The 13,442-nt window shown below is 34.2% G+C and overlaps 3 protein-coding genes across 6 annotated transcripts; 1 reads left to right on the plus strand and 2 right to left on the minus strand.

Moving 5' to 3' along the window:
* The first annotated feature begins 2,291 nt into the window (after positions 1-2,291).
* Positions 2,292-8,893, plus strand: LOC108489638 (cullin-4-like). 2 transcript variants are annotated; one of them, XM_017794314.2, is made up of 18 exons: positions 2,292-2,816; positions 3,454-3,569; positions 3,672-4,018; positions 4,674-4,854; positions 5,038-5,160; positions 5,250-5,537; positions 5,683-5,808; positions 5,942-6,043; positions 6,128-6,181; positions 7,001-7,107; positions 7,195-7,255; positions 7,344-7,475; positions 7,604-7,741; positions 7,852-7,932; positions 8,108-8,188; positions 8,300-8,380; positions 8,461-8,575; positions 8,636-8,893. In XM_017794314.2, exons 1-17 carry the CDS (start codon positions 2,468-2,470, stop codon positions 8,572-8,574), a joined length of 2,481 nt encoding a protein of 826 aa, XP_017649803.1. In that variant the 5' UTR covers positions 2,292-2,467; the 3' UTR covers position 8,575; positions 8,636-8,893. The 2 variants fall into 2 exon arrangements, with proteins under 2 accessions (XP_017649803.1, XP_017649802.1); XM_017794313.2 differs by having other exon boundaries at positions 8,461-8,893.
* A 497-nt stretch (positions 8,894-9,390) lies between these two features.
* Positions 9,391-10,072, minus strand: LOC108488491 (outer envelope membrane protein 7). The gene has a single exon (XM_017792767.2). It carries the CDS (start codon positions 9,919-9,921, stop codon positions 9,691-9,693), a length of 231 nt encoding a protein of 76 aa, XP_017648256.1. The 5' UTR covers positions 9,922-10,072; the 3' UTR covers positions 9,391-9,690.
* Positions 10,073-11,107: 1,035 nt separating this feature from the next.
* Positions 11,108-13,080, minus strand: LOC108487058 (F-box/kelch-repeat protein At1g30090-like). Of its 3 annotated transcripts, none has more exons than XM_017791280.2 (2): positions 12,943-13,080; positions 11,108-12,431 (listed from the first exon to the last, which is right to left on the minus strand). In XM_017791280.2, the coding sequence occupies exon 2, from the start codon at positions 12,401-12,403 to the stop codon at positions 11,288-11,290; it is 1,116 nt and encodes a 371-aa protein (XP_017646769.1). In that variant the 5' UTR covers positions 12,404-12,431; positions 12,943-13,080; the 3' UTR covers positions 11,108-11,287. The 3 variants fall into 3 exon arrangements, with proteins under 3 accessions (XP_017646769.1, XP_017646768.1, XP_017646767.1); XM_017791279.2 differs by having other exon boundaries at positions 11,108-12,451; positions 12,943-13,049; XM_017791278.2 differs by having other exon boundaries at positions 11,108-12,560; positions 12,943-13,049.
* Between the last annotated feature and the right edge of the window lie 362 nt (positions 13,081-13,442).

Genomic DNA, 13,442 nt, shown 5'->3' on the forward strand with positions numbered 1-13,442 from the left:
AATCAATATTGTTTTTGGTTGAATTTTGTCTTTTGAATTTAGGAAGAGCTCGAGTGCCTAATGTAGCAAGTTTAACAGAGAGAGAGAGTTTCTCGTTGAATCGGACCGTGTGTGGTACAAGGCTTTCTGCCAAAAGGATGTGAACATTCGCTATTGGTAGAGTTTGAACCCATGCATCTTAAATGGAAACAAAGGGCATTGAACCGTTGCTTTAGGCACTCAAGATTTCTTAGAGTCAAAAGACAAAATCCCAATTGGAGATCAATACAGATCTATCGAAGGGTTCATCCTAAAAGACAATACTTCAAATACTTCTCTAGACAGCTTACAAGCTAACATGGATGGTTACAAAAACTTGAAAATTTTAATCTCAATGATATCCTCTATGTTTAGCATTGTTTGTATGCTTGCTCTCCCTTCTACCTCTTGACATAGTCCTTAAGTGAATAGGTTTTTTTTAGCCTTGTATCCTTGTGTGGTTCCATTTTTTAGCTTTACGTGACTTCTTTTTTTCTTCTTTTTCTTTCCTCGTCTTTAGGAATCATTTTGGAGCTTTTCTTCTTTACAACTTTATATTTCCTTACCATGGCTTTTGATTGTGTTGTTTTTATCTTCTTCTTCTTCTTGAGTGTTTCGAGAATCCACGGAGTAAAGAGGATAGTTTTTAGCTTTTGATGATGATTTGTTGTTGTTTTGAAAAAAGAAAAGGCCAGCTTTTGTTTTTCGTCTTAATGTTGTGTGTGTTAATAAGCTTTTCTTTCGGGGTTTTGTATGTAGTTTTCCATTGCCATAACAAATTTTATGTATGATATATATATATATATATATATATATATTATAGAAATAGGTAATGTTATTTCAACACATCAAATGAATTTTAATGACCGAATCCAATAAAGGTCATGACTTTAAATATGACTTCTAGCTTCCAAGGTTATTAATGCATGTACATTAAACTTTATCAACTTAGATATCATGTTATGATCTTATCTGACTTTACCATTTGGGTTATGCTATTTTATATTTTATATTTTATTGGTTTTGTTGTTTGTTTTGCTTTGAGGTTTTTTTTTTTTAATACACTAGAAATAGGGAAGAGAATGTTATTGTCAAGACTTAAACTCCGAACTTACAATGTTTAATACAAAGTTTTCAACCACATGCTCCTTTGAGTTATTAAGGAGACACTTGATCCTTTTTACTGAAAGAGTTAATATAGAGAGGTACTTATACTTGATAATTTATATCTACTTGATATCTAATATATTTTTTGAACCTAACTGGTACTTACACTTGAAAACCATAAGCCAACTCGGTATTGTTTTTAGTTAGCTGATTAAAATTGTTAAAATAAGCTGACGTGGCGTCGATATGGCAATTGTGACACATGGCAAAAGTAAAATATACATTTTTTTTCTACAAGTCACAATGTGAGGTTGTTATGTGTCACCATACTATTGGTCGTTAGTGTGGATTTTAATAGTATTAGTCAGACACCCAAAAAAGATACCAAGTTGGCTTATAGTTTCAAGTTTGGGTACAAATTAGGTAAAAAAAAGTTTGAGGTACGAAGTAAGTATAAATTACTAAACTTAGGTGCTTTTGTATATGTTAATCTCTTCTAAAATTAACATTTATTGTAAAAAGAAGGCATAATGACTTTTTTGGTTCTCTAACTTTACAAAAAAGTTATTTTAGACATTCATTTAATTTTTCTCCTTTTTACCCTTCAACTTATATTTTTGTCAAATCACCTCAAAATAGATAGAAAAGCTATCTATTGTTAACTATGCTTATATGACATACACCTAAATTGCCACGTAGATAACACATTAACATTTAATTAATTTTATAAAATTTTAAAAGTAATTTTATAATTTTTAAATAAATTTATTGATTTTTAATTTTAAAATTATAATTTTTAAATTTTTAAAAATTTTAAAATTAATTAAATATTAACATGTCATCAATGTGGCAATCTACATGTATACAACGTCAATTTTTTTATTTATTTTGAGATAATTTGATAAAAATATAAGTTTAAAGACTAAAAAAAGTGAAAAAAATAAAGGAGAATTAAAATGATTTTTTTATAAAGTTTGAGGGTGAAATAAGGAAGCGAAAGCACCTGAGTTGAAAAAGGCATTTTAAATGGGGCTATGTTAGTGGGCTAAATGTGAAGTAAATCGTAAAAATCAAATAGTCCAATTAGTTATCACAAAACCGGGCTCTGAGGCCCAGCAACCACCAAACAGTACACAAAAGAAGGAAAAGGGTAAAAACATTTCTATTTTTGTAACTTCCTTCTCTCTCAACATTTTTCATCTTTCAGCTGCCTTCTCTCGTTATCTTCCCCTATATCTATATGATGTATACTGTAAAAATAAAATAAAAAGAGTGAATAAAAATCAAATTAAATTAAATAGTTGAAGCTGAAGATTTTACAATGCTTTCTTGATCACTTTTCATGTCTCTCCCCCCAACCAAACGCTCTCTTAGCTCCAACGCCGCTGTTGCTTCTTCTTTGTCTTCTTCTTCTTCTTCTTCTTCTTCCTCTTCTTCTCACTTTCAACAGTCAATGAAGAAAGCCAAGTCCCAAGCCGTGGCTTGTTCTCTTGACCCCAATAAGAACGGCCTTCACAACCACCACAACAACCAAGGCGATAACGACGTCGTCTTCGACCCTTCTTCACCTATGGCCCTCGACGACGATTCCAAGTCCGACGATGGTCGCGCTCCCGCCGCCGCCAATTTGTCTCGCAAAAAGGCTACCCCACCTCAACCCGCCAAGAAGCTCGTCATCAAATTCGTTAAAGGTTGAGTTTCTTCTACTTGATCTCTCTCTATTCTTATAGTTTGGTTTCTGGGTGTTTTATGAATTCCCTTTTTTAGTTAATACAGAATTTTGATCTTACCAATTGAGTGGCTTTGGGTTGTTGGGTCATTTTTGGAATGAAAAATTAGGACTTAGAAGAGGTGAATTTTATAAAACTCGGTGTTTTATTCGATTTTAAGATCTTGGTATTTTGAGTTTGTTTTATTGCTTTTACTGTTATACTGAGCTAGCACTAATTAATTATAACTGGGTTATTTAGAATTTTATTTGGGTGGAGCGATTTATTGTTTTCTTTGTAAGCATATTTGATGCGTGCTCGCATAAGTATAATCAGTTACTTTATCTTTCCAGACAACTAAATACGGCTTTTAGTTAGCATATAATTGTTATTACTTATTATTAGTAAGTTTACTTACAAGGAATTGTAATCATGTAATGGGGTTTCAAGTAAGTTTGGTTCTTTTGGAAATCAGATTATATCTCCTAGACTATGTTGTTTATATGAACTAATTGTAAGAAACTAGAAGGGCTTTGCACTTCCAACAATGAAAATATTTAGAAGATATACTCGGAAAGATTTCTGATACAACTTAAACTTCTGTCTTGTTTCGGTGTAGCAAAACCGACAGTGCCTATGAATTTTGAGGAGGAAACGTGGGCAAAGCTGAAGTCAGCCATTAATGCTATTTTTCTAAAGCAACCAGATTCATGTGACTTGGAGAAGCTTTATCAGGTAAGTCTTGTATATTTTTTTTCATTCTCTCTATTTTGATTACGACAGGCATTTGCAATATGAGCAATATTGTCACTTGATAACTGGGCTTGCTTCCTTCAGGCTGTCAATGATCTTTGCCTGCATAGGATGGGAGGAAGTCTTTATCAACGAATTGAAAAAGAGTGTGAAGCACGTATATCGGCAGCATTAAAATCTTTGGTTGGGCAAAGTCCGGACCTCGTGGTTTTCTTATCGCTTGTTGAGAAATGTTGGCAAGATCTTTGTGATCAAATGTTGATGATTCGTGGTATAGCCTTGTACCTGGACAGAACATATGTTAAACAAACCCCAAATGTACGTTCATTGTGGGACATGGGCTTGCAACTTTTCTGTAAACATCTTTCTCTGGCTCCAGAAGTTGAGCACAAAACTGTCACCGGTCTTTTAAGAATGATTGAGAGTGAGAGGTAAGTTTAATAACAGTCAAATTGAAATTTGTAATTCTTTTATTCTAGTCTCTTTTTTATGTGTTCCAAAGTAAAAACTTATGCAGAAGATGCATAATAATTTTAGATGGATATTGTACTGGATTGGTTCTCATTGAATGTTGCAAAACTTATGGATGAACTATCCTTCTTGTGACGATGTGGATGGAAAGGTATAAGAAATTGAGAAGGTCCCCTGTTGCCTTGTATTGTTTTGGCTTCGCTATTAGTACATAAAGGATAATATGGTTGGATGAAACAGTATAGTTGGGATAAACGAATGCTATGGTTTAACTTGTTTTAGATTCCTTCTTACCTAGTTGAGGTCACACTGAATTTTCTATGCAAGTGTAAGTGGAGAGGTAAATACTGAAAAAGTAAACCAACGTGTCAAGTATTTGTCAGGTTAGTAACTCCTAAATTGTTGTTTCAATGTCAATATTCCCTGGCCTAGCTTACTTATCTTTCTATGATTTTAGAGGTATAAGGTGGTTACGTATTTTGTATTGTGGAAAGCAATATCTTGAAAGGCCAATTTTGATGTCTAAATCCACATAAATTTTGGAATAATTCAATCTTCCAAGTTTCTATTAAATTTACATCTTGGAATCCACTGCATCTGTTTTTGATCATGCAGGTTAGGTGAAGCAGTTGACAGAACACTACTTAACCATCTTTTGAAGATGTTTACTGCTTTAGGTATTTACTCAGAAAGCTTTGAGAAGCCATTCCTGGAGCGTACATCCGAGTTTTATGCAGCTGAAGGAATGAAATACATGCAGCAATCTGATGTTCCAGATTACTTGAAGCATGTAGAGGTGCTTTTCATATTTTATGTTTCTATTAGCAGTGACTGGTTTGGATTGTACATGTTTTATCCTTCTAACAGGAATTCTTAATTTATCATATGTTTCTGTATTCATATGGAATATGCATGTTTATCCCTCTACAATTTTTGGGTAAGTTCATATTTATATGGCTTTTTGTGCGTATTCCTTCAGATGAGGTTAAATGAAGAAAATGAAAGATGCTTACTCTACCTGGATGCTCTTACGAGAAAGCCGCTTATAGCAACAGCAGAAAGGCAACTGCTGGAACGTCATATATCTGCCATTCTTGATAAGGTGTGAATATGAATTTTGGTTGTTCTTTGTGCTTTGAACACCTTGAATTTGCATCTTCTTAGTAGTTATGGTTTCTCTAATTTGTGCAGGGATTTATGATGCTGATGGATGGACACCGTATCGAGGACCTTCAGAGGATGTACTCACTGTTTTCAAGGGTCAATGCTCTTGAATCACTCAGGCAGGCCCTAAGCTCATATATTCGGAGAACTGGGCAGAGCATTGTCATGGATGAAGAGAAAGACAAGGACATGGTGTCTTCCTTGTTAGAATTCAAGGCTTCACTTGACTCCATATTGGAAGAAAGCTTTTCCAAGAATGAGGCATTTTGCAACACCATTAAGGATTCTTTTGAGCATCTAATTAATCTTCGTCAGGTTAGCATGTTTGTCCTTTGTATTTGGAGATTATTTTATTTTTAAACTGCATGTTCATTTACCTTTAAACCAGTGAAGTAAATTCCTAATTTAGATCATCATATTTTGAACTTGACTGATGGTCGAACTTTATTGTGTTTAATAGAATCGACCTGCTGAGCTTATTGCTAAGTTTCTGGATGAAAAGCTTCGTGCTGGTAATAAGGGTACTTCTGAAGAGGAATTAGAGGGTACACTTGATAAAGTTTTGGTTTTATTCAGGTTCATCCAGGTAGAGTTTCCCCCAAAAATGATTAAATTTATTTTTTTCCCCCAAGTAACAGTTTTCCTTTTGTGCATTTCTTTCTTTCTTGCCCTACTAGTTAATGCTAGAGTTGTGAATGGCATTTTTGTTGATAATTAAGGGCAAGGATGTTTTTGAAGCATTCTATAAGAAAGATCTTGCTAAAAGGCTGCTTTTAGGGAAGAGTGCTTCTATTGACGCAGAGAAATCCATGATTTCTAAGGTCAGTATGTTCTTCGCATTAAATGGTGTGTCTTCAGAAGATTGTATTAAATTGTTAATTTGTTATGTTCTTGCGATGCTGCAGCTGAAGACAGAGTGTGGCAGCCAGTTTACAAACAAACTTGAAGGAATGTTCAAGGTTTACCTCTATATCCTTTTTTGTATAAGTTTGTAAAAGCAATGCATTCCATAGGTTACCATTGGAATTTCTAATCATTAATCTGGTGAACTGCATCCTTTAGGGTTTTGTAAACATGGGCAGTCCATAACTTTTATAACCACTAAGAGTCTAAGAATATGTTACCTGTTACTGGTGGTCTTGTCTCCAGTAGTGTTATCCCTCTTGACATGAGTTGGATTAATTATTTGTAATTCCAGCAAGCAGAATGTGTTGAACTAATGATGATGTCATTAGTTTGTTGTGCCTGAGGGTAGATCATATAAATATATAAGAAAATAATCTAATCATGTCAGAGTAGAAGAGAAAAGTACTCAACAAGTTAAATTATCTTCTATTTCTTGGAATACCTACTTGTGTACTGGTTGCTGTAAGATCAAACAATTTACATAATAAATGGAGTTCGTGTGTTACTGGAATTTATTTTTGTGACTAGATTCTTAGGTCTAAAATATGTTCACATGCAAACAACATTTACTCTTAAATTTTGTGCGCTTTAATGGACTACCCAGAACCTGGAAGGATTAGCACATTGCACACCTGAGTTTCCTTTCCAGTTATATTTCAGTTCTGGGGAAACTAATCATATGAAATTAATTGAAATGTAATATTGCAGTTGTTGCCATGGGTCAGAACTATGGGCCTCTATTTGTAATTAAATCTCCTCACGTTGTATGGTTGATCTTGCTGTGTGTGGTTTTTTGGCAAAAAGTTCTTAACAGTTTCCCAGAATACAAACCTTAATTGTAATGAATATGGATTCTCGTTATTTTTATCCAGGATATTGAACTATCAAAGGAGATAAATGAATCATTCAAGCAGTCATCCCAAGCCAGGACAAAACTTCGATCAGGAATTGAGATGAGTGTCCATGTCTTAACAACTGGGTAAATCATACTTTACCATTATTCAAGTTAAATAATAGCTGCTTGATCAATAGTATTTGATTTTATTTTGGTTGTTGAGCTGGGCAGGTACTGGCCAACATATCCACCTATGGATGTTAGGCTTCCACATGAATTGAATGTCTATCAGGTTTGCTGCAGGAAATGTTTACCATTATAAACACCAGGAAGCTTTTATCTTATAGTTCTCTAATACTTTCTTCTACTTGGTCTAACAGGACATCTTCAAGGAGTTCTACTTGAGTAAGTACAGTGGGAGACGCCTAATGTGGCAAAATTCATTGGGTCATTGTGTGTTGAAAGCAGATTTTCCCAAAGGTAAAAAGGAGCTGGCAGTTTCCCTGTTCCAGGTTTGTCTCTTGGTGTCTTATGAGCCATTTTCCTCCTGTCTTCCATAATGTTCCTTCTCTTTTCGTAGTTTCTCTACAAGCAGACAAGTTCTAACAGTTTTCTGGTTTTGTGATCTTTTAACCTCTAGACTGTAGTTCTGATGTTGTTCAACGATGCCCAAAAGCTTAGCTTTCAAGACATTAAAGACTCCACTGGCATAGAGGACAAGGAATTGAGAAGGACCTTGCAGTCCCTTGCGTGTGGGAAAGTGAGAGTCCTGCAAAAGGTATGGCCATTATATTATTGCACTCACCAAGTTAATCTCATTATTGTGCTGGCGAAGTAGGTGACATTCTTTTCTTTGTTCTTTTCTATGTTTGAATTTGTGTGCTGCAGTTGCCAAAAGGGAGAGATGTCGAAGATGATGATTCTTTCATTTTCAACGAAGGATTTACTGCTCCTCTCTATCGTATAAAGGTACATCTATTTGCGATTTCAAGCCATGGTGGTTAAAAACTTTTCTAATACCATCATGCTTATCTATATGGTATTCTCCTAAATATCTATGGGAAAGTTATTATTATGATTCTGACGTGAGTAATTGCCACACGTAATAAAGCATCAAGCTGACTCTTTTCCTTTTGGAATGCAGGTAAATGCAATCCAGATGAAAGAGACAGTGGAGGAGAACACAAGCACCACTGAAAGAGTATTTCAAGACCGTCAATATCAGGTTCGGCATGTTCTCTTCCTTTTTTTTTTTTTAGCTATCCACCAAAAGAACAAAATAAAATAACAGGTCTGCTTAATCAAATATATTGTACTATCACTCGATATATTCCAGGTTGATGCTGCTATTGTTCGGATAATGAAGACGAGGAAAGTGTTGAGTCACACTCTTTTGATAACTGAACTCTTCGAACAGGTAATCTAAAGGGATAATATGCCTTAAAGTTGCAGTTGGAGATATCCATATACTGAAAACAAGTTTATTCCATTGAACAGCTAAAGTTTCCCATAAAACCGGCTGATTTGAAGAAAAGAATCGAGTCTCTCATTGACAGGGAGTACCTGGAGCGGGACAAGAACAACCCACAAATATACAATTATTTGGCATAAGGTTTTTTTTTTTTTTTGGTTTCTTTCTTTTTATAACAGAAAGCTCCTTGTAAAATGACAGGGGAAACTATGGTCTTTTCTCTAAGAGGCCGGAGGTGAAATCCGAGGTGAAATCCATGTACAGTAACATGTAGGTTCTTTGTTTTTTGTTGTTGCAATCGAGATTGTAATTGTAAAGCATATTTAGCCTCTCTTTTGATACCTTGTTACGGTACTTGAAATAAGCTACATTTTTTCCCTGGCTCTTGTTTTATTTTCTTTAGAAGGGAATTTCTTTTTATTTTTTTATTATGTTAAAGGTATATGCCATGTTCGTTAATGGGATTCGCCTTTGCTCCTCCTTTACAAGTATAAAATATTTGATTGGTTGTGGGCATTGCAATGGGAATTGCATTTCTATATCTCATGATCTAATTATTTTTTAATTAAATTAATTTATCGTTTGAATTAATTGGAGGCTTTTAAGCTACTTGAATTTCACTATGAAAAATATATATCAATCAATACTATTATTTAGAAGTTACCTTTCAATTGAATTACCAACACAACTGGTAATTTACTAAAAATATAATATCTATATTTTACTTTTAAAATATATGTACATACAAATATTTAAGCCAAATATATGTTTACATCCTTACCATTCCTGTTTTATAAATTTATTACATAATTATTTTCTCGCAGTGCGATGTCTTATGTCACATTAGCATTTATGTATTGCATTCGTACTAAACTTGTTTATCTATAAAATTATCTGATCTGGACATCTGGGTTAACGCCGACTGCCTTAATGAACAACTACAACACTGCAAAAAATTTTAAAAAAATTCCTGCACTCAATTGAATAATCTGTAGAGTATGTTATGTTTGAAAGGCATGGATGCACAAACCAAGTTATGTCACTTGAAACAAACTAAAACCAGGCCAAGAACGGTACAATTGAATGTGATAACAGTAGTACCATAACAATTCAACCACGCCATTCATTCAAAGTTCAAACAAAACAATAGCAAATCACCTGGACAAATAAGGTAGAAAATAAATTGACACAAATTTGCCTATAACAGCCATCAAGTACGAATTCGCCCCCCCCCCAACCCTTAAATTTGTAGGGGATCATTCAAGGGGTTTGGATGAAGTGGAAGAAGAAATACCAGGGTGAGATTGGGGATCTGGGTTAGGGTTGAGAGGGGCTTGGAGATCATCGTCGGGGTCGTAATCAGGGTTAAGAGATCGGTCAATGGCTTCACGCCCTTTCTCCAGGCAAGGCTTGCAGGCGATCTCGATTGCTATCCATCCCAATATCACTCCCGCTATTGCTATCACCGCGCTTGTTATTGCTGCCATCAGCTCCTTCCCTCTTAATTCTTTCCTTCTGGGAATGAATTTTCAGAGAATCGTGTTAGGCTCCTTTGATAGAAATCCTTCCTACAAAATCCTACTGTTATGATTTTGACGATTTGGGCCCAATCACTTCTTCATATCACATTTTGGGCCTTTATCCTCCTTCATAGATCAAATTTTAAATATGTGTACATATTATTACATAGATATCATCTATCCGACATGTTAAAATAATAGATAGCACCGTCAGAATGTACGATTTTTAATATGTATTTAAGTTAATTATATAATAAGCTCTCGTATATTTAAAATTTGATCTATATGTTTCATATCGATCCAAGACTTAATTAATATGATATCGATACTTTAAAGACTTAAAAGTCTAAAGATCAAATTAAAATATGAATATTTTGTACAATTAATCTTATTTATTATTCATTGTTTTCTTAAATATTATAATTATTTGAAGTGAGTCTAGATTAGATTTCATATCTTAAAACGTAAGTCGAAAATCAATTTGATTATTGACTTAATTGTTGTTGCAAATGGCAATTAGATTAATATTTGAACAACCTTGATTTCTTATAAATTTTTAATTGAGATTTAAACAATCCAATCCTTCCCAACCCCCTCCCCCATTTTGTTTCACTAACAAAGTGGGATTATGCCACTTAATAACGTGCCTTCCACGTTGAAATTCAACAAAAACAAAAGATACGTATTCCATTATTTTATTTGTCTTAAAAGAGAAGGGGGTGAACCTTCACCATCAAACACTCCAGCTCAATATTTTCAATTTTACTCCTCATGTATTTTATTTTTATTTCAAATGAGTACGTGAATGTTAATGTTAAATATAAGTATGTAGTATACATATATTCTTATTCGTTTTTAATACATAAATTATTACTACAAAACAAGATCCTGTCCAAGCATAAACTAAAAACAATGGCCATGATTTTCATTACAGGAAGTGTTAGAAAAAGGAAGACAGGATTCATTGTTTTTTAAATAAATAAAAAATACCAACATCTTCTTGCTTTTTGTTAGCAATGTAGCAGACAGAATCAGATTTGTTATTTACTTTGAGAATCTGCCATTCTTGTCCCCCCTTAATATAAGCCCTTGCTTAAGGTTCTTTTAACAATTGAATTTGCATCAATGGTTTGCTTAACATGCAAGTTAATGATTTTCCCAAAGTTTCCAATATTCTCCTACCACTGTAATTGTGCTTATAGCCATTGATGATATGGACTTATATTCCATACAAGAATAAAGTGAGTCCATGACCGGAAAAATATATCGACATGCATACTACTTCTGCAATTACAATTTATTGAATGAACTGATAGACAATATGTGATACAAGCTAAGCAAACAGAACCTGAGAAGTTGAGGGTGTCAAGTCAGAAAGTTTTGGACCATCGATAACTTGCCATTCGACACTGAATCTCCACTTATTCTCGGAACTGCCTGTTTGATTCTGTTTCGAGATATAGCCCACGGCAACATGAAGGTTGTGACCAACGACGTATATTATGTTATCGTATGCATTGACAGCAAATGGTTTGCATATCTGTTCTGGTAATGGGGGACCTTGTGTTGTTTCCCAGGAATCATTGTCTGGATAATAAACTTTGAGTTTCATTCTTTCGTGTTCAGAAACCACGAATAAGTGGCCATAAACCACTACGCTCGAGCCAGTCCAACCTTCTCTCAATCCTAGACCCATATTCTCCCAAGTATTAGTTATTGGATCGTAAACTCGACCCCTTGGAGAGACGAAGAATGGCCATAACCAGCCTTCTGTCACTAGAAGCTTTCCATTGAGTACTGCAGAATCATAAGATGCCATATTGGTCCCCATGCTGGCTACTGGATGCCAATTCCCAATTGCGGGATCCATAACCTCGGCCGAGTCGAGCTCAAAAAGATCAGCACTGTTTCCACCAGCTACATATATCATCCCATTAATCACTCCACTTGCAAAAAACGATCTAGCGGTATTCATCTTTTTCATCATAGTCCAATTGTTTTTCTGAATCTCATACTTGAATACCAAGTCAAGAGGGCAATCGACATCGGAGGCCATCATCCCCCCACAAACAAAGAGTGCGCCCTCACCGGGAAACGAAACGCAGCTAATACCACGGGGACAAATATTGTCTTTGCAAGGCATCGTAGGGATGCTATGCCAAGAAAAATTGGTTAAATCAAGAACCTGCCATTCAATTTCACCAGTGCATTTGTGGAAGGCAAGCACAAACAGCCAAGGGTCTTTGAAACCTAGTTCCTTCCTTGAAGTGAAAAATCGTTCTTTATTACCAAGCAGAAAGTGCCATCGCTTGCATACGGCTTTACAAGCGGTATGGCTCTCGACCGGAAGTCGAAGGAGACAATTAAGGGCAACATCATCAGGAAGGCCTGGAATAAGGGGTTCCCCTTGAAGATACAACTCAAACTGAAACCCTTTGCCTAACCTCATCTTTTGGTATAAAAATCAACCCCTTTGCCTGTCCCAAAACACAACAATCTAAAACCCTTTTAACACTACAGAAAGAACCTTGTTTCAGCAAGAAATTCCCAGTTTTTATGAATTGAACAACTTAAACATCCAAATCCCAGTCAAAACTTCAAAGAACCTATTCCAAGTTACAGAAAATTTTAACCCTTTCTATTAATATACACCACTATGATGCCAAGGCAGGGAGAAAAGATAACAAAGCGTTATAAAAAAAGGAAAAAGAAAAAGAAAGAAAAGTCAATAACCCATATGATAGGATCTTTGAATATAACCTAAAACAATCTAAACTTTTGCTTCTACCAATAAGAAACCCAAAAACCCATAAAAAAAGAAAGAAACCCTGCCACTATGGCCTACAGAGATGATATAATTCAGAAAAGAGACTAAAACCCAGAAAATACTTTATATAACATATAAATATAACTTTGCAAATAAAAGCAGATTGCATAAATAAGAAGAAAAAGAGATGAGAAGAAAGGAACTGATATGTGGAGACTTACAAAAATGGGATTTTCTTTTTCTTGAATACTTGCTATATCAAATAAACAGTATAGCCATCTTTTTGTGAGATTTTAAGCTTGTTTACCTGCCCCCTCCCCCATCCCCCATGGGACTCTTCCAATATTGGAAATAAGAACGAAAGGATATGGACTGTATATGATTCTGATTTATGAGATATATTAATTAATATTAATTATCATTAAATGAATTTCAAAAATCTTCCTTGTTTATTTTTATTTTTAAATATATATATTTTAATTTACTTATTTATATAATTAAAATTTTAAATAATATTAACAAATATTGAGTTATAATTACGATGAAATCGATTAGTTAAGACTAATTATAATTACGAAGAAATCGATTAGTTAAATCAATTGAATTAAAAATTGACTAACATATTATTATGAACAAAGTTAAATTAATTTTTACCAAAAAATTAAATCAATTTTCTCTATTTTAAATAATTTTAAATTTTATAAATTCTAATAATTTTAAT

The sequence above is a fragment of the Gossypium arboreum genome, chromosome 10 (genome assembly GCF_025698485.1).
Source record: "Gossypium arboreum isolate Shixiya-1 chromosome 10, ASM2569848v2, whole genome shotgun sequence".
In the NCBI taxonomy this organism is placed as follows: Eukaryota; Viridiplantae; Streptophyta; class Magnoliopsida; order Malvales; family Malvaceae; genus Gossypium; species Gossypium arboreum.